Source organism: Lasiosphaeria miniovina, assembly GCF_030549165.1.
Source record: "Lasiosphaeria miniovina strain SMH2392-1A chromosome Unknown B0T26scaffold_4, whole genome shotgun sequence".
NCBI lineage: Eukaryota > Fungi > Ascomycota > Sordariomycetes > Sordariales > Lasiosphaeriaceae > Lasiosphaeria > Lasiosphaeria miniovina.
Genome location: NW_026848223.1, coordinates 488,404 through 501,623, shown reverse-complemented (window position 1 = coordinate 501,623; position 13,220 = coordinate 488,404). Strand labels below are relative to the sequence as shown.

At 56.3% G+C, this 13,220-nt stretch overlaps 3 protein-coding genes and 1 non-coding gene across 4 annotated transcripts; 1 reads left to right on the top strand and 3 right to left on the bottom strand.

The window, feature by feature from the left end:
• The first annotated feature begins 4,584 nt into the window (after positions 1-4,584).
• On the top strand, positions 4,585-5,408 carry B0T26DRAFT_268758 (uncharacterized protein). The gene has a single exon (XM_060434089.1). It carries the CDS (start codon positions 4,667-4,669, stop codon positions 5,267-5,269), a length of 603 nt encoding a protein of 200 aa, XP_060295673.1. The 5' UTR covers positions 4,585-4,666; the 3' UTR covers positions 5,270-5,408.
• Positions 4,823-4,932, bottom strand: B0T26DRAFT_t108. The gene has a single exon. It is a non-coding gene; the product is annotated as a tRNA-Gln (tRNA).
• B0T26DRAFT_774421 (uncharacterized protein) lies at positions 5,409-9,524 on the bottom strand. The gene is made up of 2 exons (XM_060446583.1): positions 8,714-9,524; positions 5,409-8,624 (listed from the first exon to the last, which is right to left on the bottom strand). The coding sequence occupies exons 1-2, from the start codon at positions 9,229-9,231 to the stop codon at positions 5,549-5,551; spliced, it is 3,594 nt and encodes a 1,197-aa protein (XP_060295672.1). The 5' UTR covers positions 9,232-9,524; the 3' UTR covers positions 5,409-5,548.
• A 407-nt stretch (positions 9,525-9,931) lies between these two features.
• On the bottom strand, positions 9,932-10,426 carry B0T26DRAFT_751024 (uncharacterized protein; the record flags this gene model as incomplete). The annotated part of the gene is made up of 1 exon (XM_060445315.1): positions 9,932-10,426. One exon carries the CDS (start codon positions 10,424-10,426, stop codon positions 9,932-9,934), a length of 495 nt encoding a protein of 164 aa, XP_060295671.1.
• Positions 10,427-13,220: the final 2,794 nt, after the last annotated feature.

Genomic DNA, 13,220 nt, shown 5'->3' with positions numbered 1-13,220 from the left:
CGTCGCCAAAGGATTTCCCATATTCCTTGGCACTGGCGCGAAGGAAGGAGGATGCCAGGGGTTCAGGGCCGCCCCCATGCCGTACTACCCTTTGGCCTGGGGCAAGGCCACCCTTTACCTTGTGCAGCTAGTTCGCCGCTCCATCTCGGCTTCTTCGACCACCAAGTGTCGCACTCGCATGCAAAGACATGCCAAAGTGGACGATGGGGGCGGGGGGTGGAGATTCTAGTTGGTGATATCTCCGCCTGTATTATTTTGCACGTGCATCTGCGATGTGGAGGCTTTTTTCTTCGTCTCTTGCCTGCTGGAGTCTGCGGGAACGCGAGTCTCTCATTTCGCGGCTGTGTCGGGTTGCCAGAATAGGTATGCCCTTGCGCTTGCGCGCCTAGCCACACTGCCTCGTTTGGGAAACGGGTGGGCAGAGGCTTCCTGACCAAGCGCGAGGTAAGCGTGCCGGCGAGTGCAGATGCAGAAGGGGGGGTAGGAGTCCCAAGAGAGAATCCGAATGCATCACACCCGCGGACATTCACCAAGAAAGACCTCGACCCCAGGACACCTAGATCTTTCTTTCTCTTGGAGACTGCGGAGTATCGAATCGAGCCTACGGGGACCTGCAAGGAGCTCTCACATGCACATCGCCCCAACCGATGGGCATACTCTGGGCCGCTCTGTTCTGTTGGCAAGCAAACGCAGGCAGGTGGGGCTTGGCAGGAACCAGGCCGTGTATGACCTTGGTTCCTAGCATGTCGTCGCACGGCGAGATGATATGATGATGACAGGAGACGGAAGGCCCTAATTCCGGCGAAGCCCGCTCCGCTCCCCGTCTCTCGCCCATTCCCCCTAAAAAGAAGCTTGAAGTTACAGAGGTACGTACAGTGCAGTGCAGCACACACTGAACCAAAGCCGAATCTGGACGCCGCAGGGCACTCGTCGACCAAATCAAGAAATGTTAATCCAGCAGTGTCGCACACTGCACGGTTTTTCATGGCCTGTACAATCCATTTGTCGGGTGAGTAATTGCCTTACAGTACGCAGTGCGGGTTAGTGTTTTTGACGTGGTTCCTAGTCCCGGCAGTGGTGATTTGCAGTGCAGTTACAGCTAGCGACCTGGGAATGCCCAGTGTGCAGACAGCAGAGTACAGCGTGCGCGCACTAGCTACTGCAAGACAAAGTTAAAGCGCAGCTACGGGTCCGAGCGCACGGAGCATAATGTGATCCCACTCGCTCACTGGGGCGTAAGACGCAAGACACGTAGTGGTCCGCGCACTTCTGCGCGCGCGAACCTGTAAGATGGATTCGATAACCCTTCCCGGGAAACTTGTTGGTGAAATGGTGTCCAACTGTCATGATTGTCAACCCGAAAGGGTCCAGGGCTCTTAGCCGGCTGATGAAAAGGCTTTTTTTTCGCCTCTCGCGTAAACTTCAGTCATCCATCCCCAACAGATCCCGTCACGTCCAAATGGGAGACAAATCGTCAGGCCAGGCCAGGTACTGCCTTAGCTCTTATCAACCCCTCTTTCGCCATGTGTGTGTGTCTGTCTCCCACCATCTTCCAATTATCTTGGCGTGAGGACGTGAGGATGTGACGTGCTGAGCTCAGCCTCAGCCCACGCAAGATCCAAATCTGCGCTCCACCGTTTGCGGGGACTGTCATGGATCCCACAATTGCCTGCTCTGCTGTGCTGTGGCTAGTGGTTGGCTGGATCTGGGCGTTATTGTCACTTTTTTGCGCTGTCACTTTTTTGCGCTCTCTCGATTCGGCCCATCTCGATACCAACAGCCCCAATCAAATGCTGTTGGCTTTTGGCCCCTAGTAAGCTATTGACGCAATTACATAAGAGACTGCCCTGGACAGGCGCGGGCGGTCAGGACAGGGGGCACGACGACGGTACGAACTACAGACGTGACCCCGCTCGTTTGCCGCTCCAATCACGACCGCATTCGCGCCTAGACGAGGAGCACGCGCGGGGCAAATAGCGCAGAGAAGATGGGCAAGAACTGGCGTTAAAAAGATAAGGTAAAGGTGGCTTAATAAAATGCTCGATGGTGGAGAAATATGCGCCTATGTGTACTCCATACCCATGATTCATTCCCATGCTATGGGATCACCACCAGCCATCCTAACAAGCCCCAACAACAAACTGCCAACCGCGTCAAACCAACCAACTGCCCTGACGTCTCGACCCGCGGATGTGGGCGAGGGGGACCACAATGACGGCTTCCGTCTTCCTTGGCAGGCTAAAGCGGCCCTAGCCAAAACCCCAATGCCGTTCATAACCCGCGTGTGGTCCCTTTGTTAGTTTGAAGTTTGTTCGCGTTTTACGTCCGCATTTTGTTTTTTTAGCTTCAGGATTAGCGCACTTTGCTGCGCACGCTACTGCTAGCTGCCTCACTAGGGAGGGTTTGTCACCACTGCGATCGAGCTGTCTGTCTATTTGTAGCTCTCAGGCAGGCAGGCATCAAGTTCGCGCTACACTGCCCTGCCCTGCCTCTATGCCCGCCCTGCATTCGCTAACGCCAATGGCAGAGGTCAATGGCAATGGCATGGAAAGAGAAGTGACGCTAACAACGGGCCGGTTAGGGCGGGGACGGCGAGAGAGCTTGCTCGGAATGGCTCCAACACCCATCATTGGTTCCCAGCGCAGCATCCCGATCAAGCAAATTCCCTACACTAGCTCGAGAAACGGCTTTTTCGGGCCTAGGCTCAAAGAGGCGAACCATGACCATGACCAGACCCCGGGCCCGCGGGAGGAGGTCAGTGTCATGTCTCCCATTGGCTTCCTCACCTTGCCATGTTCCAGGGATGGATGGATCTAACCTTTTTGTGTCCAGATCTGGAGTTTTGCCACACGCTTCCAGTCCGCTAGCAGATTGCTAAAGGTGAGCTTTCGATGTTGCTTGTTTCCCCACGCTTGCGCGCAAGAGTGCAAAATGCTTCATCATTTTCATGCCTTTTGGCCAGAATTGGTTCCCACCTAGGAAGGTAGTATGGTACACCGTACAGTAGGTAGGCGACTGAAGCGCGGCAATGTGGAAACGAGATGTGGGGAATTATTGACCTGAATTATTGAGGTGGCTGTAATTATTGCCCAGAACATGCGAAGTATCCCGTATCGAGTACGGAGGGCGCCACCTTACCATCAAACCACCCACTCACCCACCACTGTGCTCGTCCCATTTCGCTCCCCTCCAATTTTTTGCCTTCTCACGGAATCCCAATTGGGCGGATGTGATTCACCTGCACCAAAGCCGACGTATTCCGTTCGTTTTGCTTTTACGCATGTGCAGTCATGATGATCACTTACCCACCCACCCAGCAGGCCGGGATTCTCGGGTCCAAATAGCGTAATTACGCCCAAAATCCCATTCCTGGCGCCCCTCACTCCCTTTGCCCCTCACTCAAGGCTCACGCCTCACGCCTCAGATCAAACAAGGTGGGTGGTCAGAAACTTACGCTTTTCAGGGGTGACAGGGCTGGGGGAAGGCGGCGCGGCTCTCTTATGGTGGGCGCGAATGCCTGGCTTTGGGGCACTATGCGGAAAGCCAAGGAGATTGTCAGAGTTGCGCGCCCTCCCGCCAACAATTGCTCACGTGAGGTACGATCGAAATTTATTTGCTTACCCCCCCTCTCCCTCCCCTTTTACCGAGTAAGCGTTGCCTGAGATGATAAGCACTGGCAGAGGGGGAGAGGGTGGGAGCAGGAAAATCGTTTAATTAATTAAATATCCAATTAGTATTACGGCCCCGTAAGGCGACGGACGTCTGCCCGCATGGTTTCCCGCGCTGCAGGCACAACCGAACCGAAACAGACTCTCGGTACTATTCTGTACTTTAACCGCGCGCACGCACAGGCGGGAAGGCAATGTACATGTACAGTCATACGCGGCTTCTTATTAGAGGGTTCCCTGATTTGTAATTTATGGGAAGCAGCAGCAGCTTGCAGCGTTCTTTCGGTCCCCTACCCGAGACCATGGTTACGGGATCAGCGGGAGGGACTCCTCGCCAGTTGTCAGAACCACTCGCCTCAGTTCCGACCCGGTGTGTTCCAGAACGTCCCGATGAGTAATTAATTGGAATTGAATTACTTTCCCATGCCTTCCTCACCTTAGGCATCAGGATGCAGCCGGGCAATTGGCGGCTTTGCATCAGACAGGAATTTGTAGCCACCCGCTAACATCGTCTTTCTCCGCATTAACTAATAACAGAGGACAAAACCCCGAAACCCGGGTTCTTCTGACTTGAGATGTCAGCCGGGGCCAGCGCTTCGCCACTCTCACTAACCAAAATCCCAATTTCTGCCCGCCTGCCTATGTGCACAGGGTCCACTGGCGGCTACAAGACGGCTTGGGGCTGCGAGGTGAGAAGGGGGGCGGAGGTGGAGGTGGGATGATGCTCACCTTACGGGTGAGACAGACGGGTGAGGCAGCCGGCCGCCTTAGCGCACGCACGCCGAAAAGCCGAAAATCCGGATATCCGCACCTCGTTTACCGCCGGCGGACTTGAATGCCGGGCGGACATTTGCACACCCCCCTCTCTCCCTACCCAGAATGACAGCACCCAATCACTCTACCCCCCCAAACCCCAAGCGACGGAGACAGACGGATACTACAAGCACTGGATCAGTGGCTATGTACTGTACCCACTAACCCAGAGCCGAAGGATTGGAATGGAGATGTGCCAGGACTCGGGGGTGTGGATCCGCCAGCTGCTGCTTCCCAGACCAACAAGCTTTTTCTTTTTTTCTTTCTCTTCGTTCCCCACCGCCGACCCCAGCACCCGCTCATGGAGTCAAAAAGGAAAGCAAAAAAAAAACGAAGAAAACAGGTCCTACCCGGAATCAAACCGGGGTCCCGGAAAGACGTCCCCCATTCTCGGAAGAGAGGAGGGAGGAAAAGTCAGAATCCGAAGTGCTGACCGCTACACCATGGAATCGGCTGTTTTTGTTGTTTTTGGGATGGAGGCTGGGGCTGAAATCATTTGGTTTGGTGTTTGTGTTTTTGCTAGACCCCCGCCTCCCCCCTCCCTTTGCCTCCTTTCTTTTGTCTCTCTTTCTCTCTCTCTCTCTTTCTCTCTCTCTCTCTCTCTCTCTCTCTCTCTCTCTCTCTCTCTCTCTCTCTCTCTGTCTCTCTCTGTGTGTGTATGTGTATGTGTGAGTATGTGTGTGCGTGTGTGTGTATGTGTGTATGTGTATGTGTATGTTGACAACGACAGGTTGGAGCTGCATGTAACCTGTCGCGTCTTTATTGAAGTTTGTGACTTAGGTACTTAGGATGGCAGCTGGGGAACCCAAGTCGGCTTGATATTTCGATTCGCCTTTCAGAGGCCTCCGCATTACCAAGTGCAAAGACATGGTAAACCTCACGGCTGCCCTCCCAAGTCTATTTACTTTATAAGATGTGGAATGTAATATTGTACAAAGAAGACTCGTAGAGATGCCATCCCGCCCGTCGTGCGTTGGGTATGGTACGTCTAACTATGTACGTACGATGCAATGCCCCCAATGCCGCGCATCAACATCCTTTAATTCTTCTATAGTATTAATTATGTACTACATCTCGCCCCGCCTCAGCTGGTTGACCCTGGTCCGCTCCAGCGCGACCCAGTCCGCCACGGCGCGGAGCCGTTTCCTCTGCGGCCCGTCGTCGTCCTCTGTCTCGCCGGCGCCGGCGGGATCCGCTGGGTCTCGCTCCACACCGTTGCGTATGTTATTGTTGGTGGTGTTGGGGTTGGCGGATTCCGGAAACCGGCGGCGGACCAACCCAGTGAGCGACTCGGCCATGTCCCGCGGGAACACGGCGCGGATGGTGCTCTGCAGTTCGTCAACCACCGCCGCCGACACGCGGCTGGAAGTTTTTTTTGTGCCTGCAGTCCCTGTGCCTGCTATTGAGGCCGCTGCGTGCTTGACAAACACCTCGATTATCTTGGCTAAGAGCTCAAAGCGCTGGTCACTAGGCGGACGCAACGCGCCCTTCTTGGCGAGGTGCCGCAACCTGGCCGAGATCAGGCCGAGCACAGCCTGCCGCGCCGTGACTTTCACCTCGGCGTTGCGCAGCGGTGGTAGGATGGCCGGGGTAGGCTCGTTCATGAGCCAGAGATCCGCCTGGTCGTCGAAGCGCGCCCGGGCCAGCATCTTCTCCGCAGCCCGGATGTACGCGTCCTTGCAGCCGACGAGCACGGTGGCGGACTCGCGGCTCTCCATGCAGGCGAGGATTAGCCCGGCCCATACCGGCGGGCCCCGCAGGCCCCCGGGGGTCAACTGCGCGTTGACGTCGGCGTTGTAGTCGACCAGCAGAGAAACGATGCCCGCTTCTATCATCTGCGCGGCGAAGTTCGGGGTGGCCGCGGGCTCCTTCAGGTTTTCCGCCATCAGCTGCTCCAGGGTTTCCGACATTATATCCTGCCACAGCGTGCATGCTCCGCGGCCGCCGCCGGTCCATGTGTACTGCTGGTTGGGGTCGTGGTCGCGCCGGAGCAGCTCGCGCAAGAGGGGCGCTTTCGCGGCCCAGTTCTCGTCGGGCACCGGGACGCTCCGCTCGAGGCCGAGCACCACGGCTAGCGGCGGCGTAAGCTGGTTGTCGAGGTAAGCGCTGTCGGCGCCGAGCTTGGCGGTCACGTAGCCGGCCAGGTTTCCCCGGAGGATCCGCTGCCGGAACACGGCTGAGGCTCGGCTGGGGCTGCCTTGTTCGGGTTTCGCCTCGTCCTGGGGTTGTGGTGGGAAATGGGTGTTGAGGGATAGCTCGACCTCGTCGAGGACTTCGTGAATACGCGCACTACTATCGGCGCGTTCGGCGCGGACGTGCTTGAACATCTCGTCCAGCGCGTAATGCATGTGCTCTGGAGGAAGGAGTGGGCCCGAACCGTCCTGAACGGGGTATTTGCCGCCGTGGAATCTCTTGTGCTTGATCAAAGCGGCGTAGGCCGTGGCGATGGCCAGCGAGCTGTCAAAAGCCGCTGGTGCCTTTTTGACGAGGAACCCTGTCATGTCTGCCGACAGGAAAAAGTCGCGCACGGTTGGATGGAGAAACTCGACCTTGTGTAGCCGGAGTTGGAGGAATCGGCTGCACCGAGACTTGAGCTGCTGAGTGAAGGAGAGGTTGAAGTCTTTTAGCTCATCCTGGCTCCACGGCTTCGTTTCTTCTTTAAAGACATAGCCTGGGCGCTGGTAACCGACCTCGTGAAAACTGTAGACCGTCACAGGGAGAGGCTGCCCCGAGGCTGCCAAGGCTATCAGCATTGTCCCGGCCAATTTGCTCTGGCAGGACGGCTTGGAAGACTCCAATATGGTGCGGATAGACGCCCCTAGGTTCTCGGGGATCACCGGGATCTCGTTTACCATTTGGCGCAGCTCCGAGACCGACAGTTTGTCGTTGTTGGCGATTTCTACGCGAACCAGGTTCATCACGATAAGAACCCACAGAAACACGCCCCGAGACCGAGAACAGATGTCATTGACAAATGTCATTGCGGGCTCGCGGCCGTTGTGAAGCATGAACCAATCCCAGTTTATGTCTTCGGTCACATAGCGCTTAGCAAAGGCGCGAATGTCATTCCTAGTCAACTCGTCGACGAGAAGTTTCGTGTCGGGGTTCTTCCCCAACATGTCTTCAATGTGACCGCCGGGCTGGCTGGACACGACGAGCTTGATATCGGGGCAGCGAGACAGCTCTCCGAGCTGTTTGCAGAGCTGCGCCGTGTCTCCGCCGTATTCGTCTAGGCCATCGACGAAGAGGCAGATCTTGAATGGAAGCCTGGTCTGCGAGGCAATGCGGCGTATCATGGACTGCAGTTCGGGCAGCGACCACGCTGCCGCCTCCGTCTTCGCCAGCGCCGCGACCGATGTCTCCGCCGACGCCTTGGAGTCTTGGATGGCGTTTGTCGGTGTGCCTTCCTCCATCCGCTTCCGTCTCCCGGCGCACGCGGCGCGGATCAGGTCCGAGTTTTGACAGAGAATGTCGTGCAAGATAGACCGGAGCAGGTCATTCCGCGAACCCTGTGCCTGCGGGCCTTCCTCTGAAGTCTGTTGGTCTCCCGGCAACATCTGTGGCTCCTCCGGCGGCGGCTTCGTGTTGGCGACGCTCCGGGGGTGGTGGCTGGTGGCGACGATGGGCTGAGAGCCCGCCCATCTTGACAGGAGCGCCTTTGTGCGCTTATGGCCGGCGATAAACTTGACCAGCGTCGACTTGCCCGCTCCAGGGTGTCCAGAGATCCAGAATATGCCTTTTCCGCGAGCCAGCCACGTCTCCAGCCGCTTTCCCGTCGCCAACTCGGTCTTTGCCTCTTTGTCCTTAAAAAGGCGGCCAAAGACCGGTTTGGGGGAAGGCGCGATTTCCTCGAGGCTTTCGGGACGCTGTTTGCAATTGGGGTTGAGGGACCTCAGCAACTCCTGTTCCATCGCCAGCTCTTTCACGATCGCGGAGAGCTGAGAGACCTGGGTTGTTGAGGAGTAGATCTCGTCGGCAGTCAATGACGTTTTAGTCTCATCTGCCGTGATATCGTTTATTCGGACCCGGGCAGCGTAGATTGCCAGCGATACCTGGTCCAGATCCTTTGACCTCTGGTTGTGTTGCGACCGCATTTCGAAGCTGAGGACTTCTGCGCCTGCCTCAGTGCAATCGACGACTTCCCTGCATTCAAGTGTGTTTAGATGCTGATCTCTTTTTTCATCCTGAGACGTGGGGGCTTTTTGAGTGGATTGTATCCGGGGCCATCTCACCTCGAGACGGTACACAGTTTCAGGATCATCAGCTTCCGGTAGCTCTCAAAGTGCTGCTGCATCTGCTGTATCTCTTCCTCGGTCATGATTTCGGACATGGCGATGCGGAAGCTGGGCCAGACGCATTTCGTGCCCAAGCGGCGCCGGACCTTCTGCTCGATGTCTTGCACGACGACCAGCAGCTGGCAGCAGTCCTCGTCGAATCTAACGGCGATCTCGACCAGAGTCTGGTCCGCCTGCTGGGTGGGTGGGTAAGTGTAGGCTTGGGGCCGCGACCGTCTGAGACTGTGCTGCCTTGTCGAGGACTGGAACGGGCTATAGGCGCGGAGCTGGGAGCAGAGGAGAGTGAGGCGTTGGTGGATGGCCTCGAGCCTCTGGCCGCGGCGCGATGTCGTGGTCGGCGACGAGTAGACCGTCTTGGTCTCGCTCTCATCGAGAAGCGAGGCGGCGAATTGCACAAACTGCACGGCGGCCTTTGCGAGGCTGAGGGCCGAGACGGGATCCATTGGCTGCGCCATGTAACTCCCACACTGAACGTGTGACGTTTGCAGTCGTGGGAAGGGCAGTGGCCGTGTGTCGTATTCCGGGATGTGCGACGTGGACCCGAATGTGGTGATGAATGGATGTTCTTGGTTGGGTCAATGAACTTAATTAGCTCCCAGTCTCGACTGACAGAGGTAGGAGGTAATTAGCTGCAATGGTCTTGAGAGGTTTGGGCATAAACCAAGGCATCTGTGCAGTACTGGCCGGCCAATACGATGCCTACCTACCTTACTCTCGTACCTGTGGAAAGTGGTGTGTACGGTACAGGAACCCCGCATCGCATCGGATGTCAGACGATAGACCTGTCTTGACTCTTGAAAACTCAATCACCCATGGCAAAATCTGACGTGACAAGAAATCCGTAATTACCGTTCAATAATTGCCTTGCCTGCACCCACTCAAGGCACCAGCCAAAGGCGCTTCCGGTTGGGGGGGGGGGTTGGTGGCTGATTACCTGAGGTAAATGATGAAGACACACTTGGAGCCTTCGTGCCTGCCTGCCTTGGGGCATTTGTGCTGTGATTAAGGTACCTGCCTATTTTACACTGACGGCTCCTCCCAACTCTGCAAGTGGCCACTCTTCATGCCTTCCATGGCGGTTATGGCTACCTACATGATCCTTGCTTGGACCAATGACGTGCTTCTCGCCGCCTCGCCTGACCCCTTAGCTTAGTTTTAGCAGTCAACCTTCTCGCCGTAATTGTTGAAGCCAATGGTGTATGTGTTGCCTTCGTCATAGTAGTAACCGGCCAGGTAACTGCCCGAGGGCGTCTTGCCGCAGGCCTGGATGACTGCGGCCCGCGCGCTGTTGATCATGTCGCCCGAGCAGAGAATCGGCGTGTCCAGGAGGTTGCAGATGTGCACCTGCGCCGTGTTGGTAACATCCTTTAACGTCTGTTTACCCCCAATCTTGTGGCCCTTGTCGCCTGGTGTCTTTTGCTTAGTTTCGACGATCGGGGTGTTGACACGGGAGAAGTACTCACAGTAGATCGACAAATCACTCATGGCAGCCTCGACGTCGGCAATGCTGCGCAGCCAGTTCCCGGGGCACCACGTGCGCCCCTCTGCCTTGCTGTTGTGGACGGCCTTGCCTGATTTCTCCGGGGTCGGCCCTCCAAAGACCGTGGCAGCAAAAAAGACCGAGACAGAGAGGACCCGGGACAGGTGCATGTTGCCGGTGGTTTGAACGATTAGGCTACAAGGTTATGTTTCTTTTGAGCCGTAATTACCGATAATTGCTAATAATTGAAGAGGCTATGAGGTTGATGGTTAAAGCGAGAAAGGCAACCTGCCTAGAGAAGAGAAGCCGGCGATGTGTTTGATATAGATGTGCACATCACATCGGTATGTTTGACCACAGACACCACCCAGAATACTAAATAAGGGGGATTGGAAAAAATACTCGGTGGGTCGAGGTAACTTAACGGAAGGCAAACCATGGACGGGTGGAGTTGAGAAAGAGACTATGAGTTTGCTGAAAACACCATTTCTGGTCGAGCCGTCAGCTACGCGGCAAACAAACATCGGACCATAATTAGTTGCCCACCCGCCCGTCAAGCCACTCTACCCAAGGACATAGGCAGACTTTTGTTTGCAGTTGGCTATATGAGCGATATAAAATTCTGTACAGCTATGAGCATCCCGAACAGTTTGGGCAAACAGCAAAATTCTTTAGCAGTCATGACCCCTTTCAGCCTTTGTAGGTGCCATTAGATCCATTGAAATTGAGTCCCGTGGTTTCAGTCTAGACATCACTTGCAGCCTGCAAAAAGAAATTAAGGGGGATTTCAAAGACCATTACCACCCTGGTTGGTTCATGTGTCTAGCCGCGTTGGTCGTCCATAGAGACGGCTCCTGCGCCAGTCTTTGTGGAGGAAAAGGGGGACGCCGTCTAAGCCGGCGCTCCAGCCCCTCTCTCCCGGATCCGTCTCGGGCCCTGCAATCAACCATCTGCCGTGGCACTCTCGCACGTCACCTGGCCACTGAAACGAGCCCGATCTCGGGAATTGCAGTTACATTGCGCACTGTCGGATCCCGAGCCCAGGGCTCCGATCCCGGGAGAGGCGTTCGAGCTTTTTTACAGTAGGCAGTTAGAGCGCTTTCGCTTCAGTGCTTCGTTAGCCCGTATCCGCCACGACTTTCCCCTGGCAGCGCGACGCACGCTCTTTCGTCCAATCCCAACCGTCGCGGCACCGTTAACGGCATGGGTCAAGTGTCGGTGTCTCACAACACGACGCCATGGCTGGCTCTAGGCCCAACCACTCCGTGATACCCCGCCCTTGGCCTCCCATACCCGGCAATTCGCCCCCTAGGAAGCAAACACGGAAGCAAACACCTTCCGTCTTTCCCCCTCTTGTTGCGTGTTTGCTAGAGTTTGATGAGTAGTAGCTTCCACGGTACCACCACCAACCCTCCCATAGACCCGGCACTTTGTTGTGCAACATTTTGTGGAATGTCGTCGTCTCTTTCTGTTGAAGGTCAGCCGGACCGGCACCCTCACCCGCACCCGCACCCGCACCCGCACCCGCGCCGGCGCCAGCGCCAGCGCCAGCGCCGGCATGCCAACACTGCCCGGACCACCCCTCATCCGCCGCCGTCGGTTGCCAACTTGTCCCAGGACTCGAGCATTGACGTGTCCACGGAAGACGAGCCGTACGGCTTGGTTGTAGAGAAGAGTTTCTGGAGGGCGAGTGCAGCCCAACGTCCATCCCCGACACGGTAGTAGTTAACAGCTGAACCGGGGGCAGATCTTCCACGGCTCGCAGGAGCTCCTCCGGCTGGCGGGGCTGTACAAGGAGTACCGGGACTCGCTGCCGGCTGGGCAGCTGCCGCGCGCCGTCACCATGCCGCGCAGCATCGACATGGTGGCGGCCACGCAGGCCGCGTGGAGCGTGCTGCAGGCCGTCGGCAACATCAACGACCACAACCAGCGCGTCGCCGAGGACGACGCGTGGCTGCGCAGGGAGCAGCAGCTCGAGAAGGACTCATCGCCGCCCGGGAAGCGGCGGCACGGCGCGCCGAAGCGCAAACGGGTGAGAAGGGCACCCGCCCCCCCAAAAACCAGCAGACTTCTGCAGGTCGACTGAGCTAACACTTTCTGTCCCGCGGCGGAGGAGAAGGAAAACGACGCCGACTTTCTCCGGTGCGCCGACTGCGGCGTCCTGGATAGCCCGCAGTGGCGGCACGGCCCCGCCGGTCCAGCGACCTTGTGTAACGTCTGCGGCCTGCTCCTTGCCAAGCGATGCCAGAACCAGAAAATGCCCCGGGGGCTCCCATCTCCGCGCCGGCACTCGCAGGCTTGACTTTCTCTCACTCACCCAGCAATTGATGGACGACTTTCTCTCACCCACCTAGCAATTGATGGACGAATGGTAGATTGCGGGCCGACTTGGATAGGTGATTGTTCGCCCCTTTTGGATCTGGATCGATGCACGTTTATATAATCAGCGGCTTTGATCAGGAGAGCTCGGAACCTAATTGCTAGCGTGGCAGTTGGGCTACTTTGGTATGACGAACTCATGAACTTTAATAGCATTTTGGGGTTTGAATTGCTGAAGCAGCCGCAAATCTTTAGTGAATAATCCTTAACTTGGCAGATTACGCTCTTTTTTCTTTCCTCTTTTGTTCCCTCTTTTGTTCTTGGCAATGTGCTCATTGTCATGGCAGGAGGCCTCCCTCTATGTTGTTGGTTCTGGGCCGCTTCGTTGGGTTTCCAATTGGGGAGCTCGGGTTACACGGCGTCTCATTCATTTCATGTCGACTTTCTTCGTCACTAGAGTCTGGTGCCAGACATTATCACCACAATTGTGAGATTGCAACGCGAAAACGGAAGAAATGAAACAAAGAAAGAAAGGAGAGACAGAGAGAGAGAAATAAAAGAAAGGGGCTTCTCTTCAACAGCCGAGTTGTGGGCCTTATTTTGACGTGAAGCCCGTGAGGGAAAACAGCTATCGCCAGTTCCTGA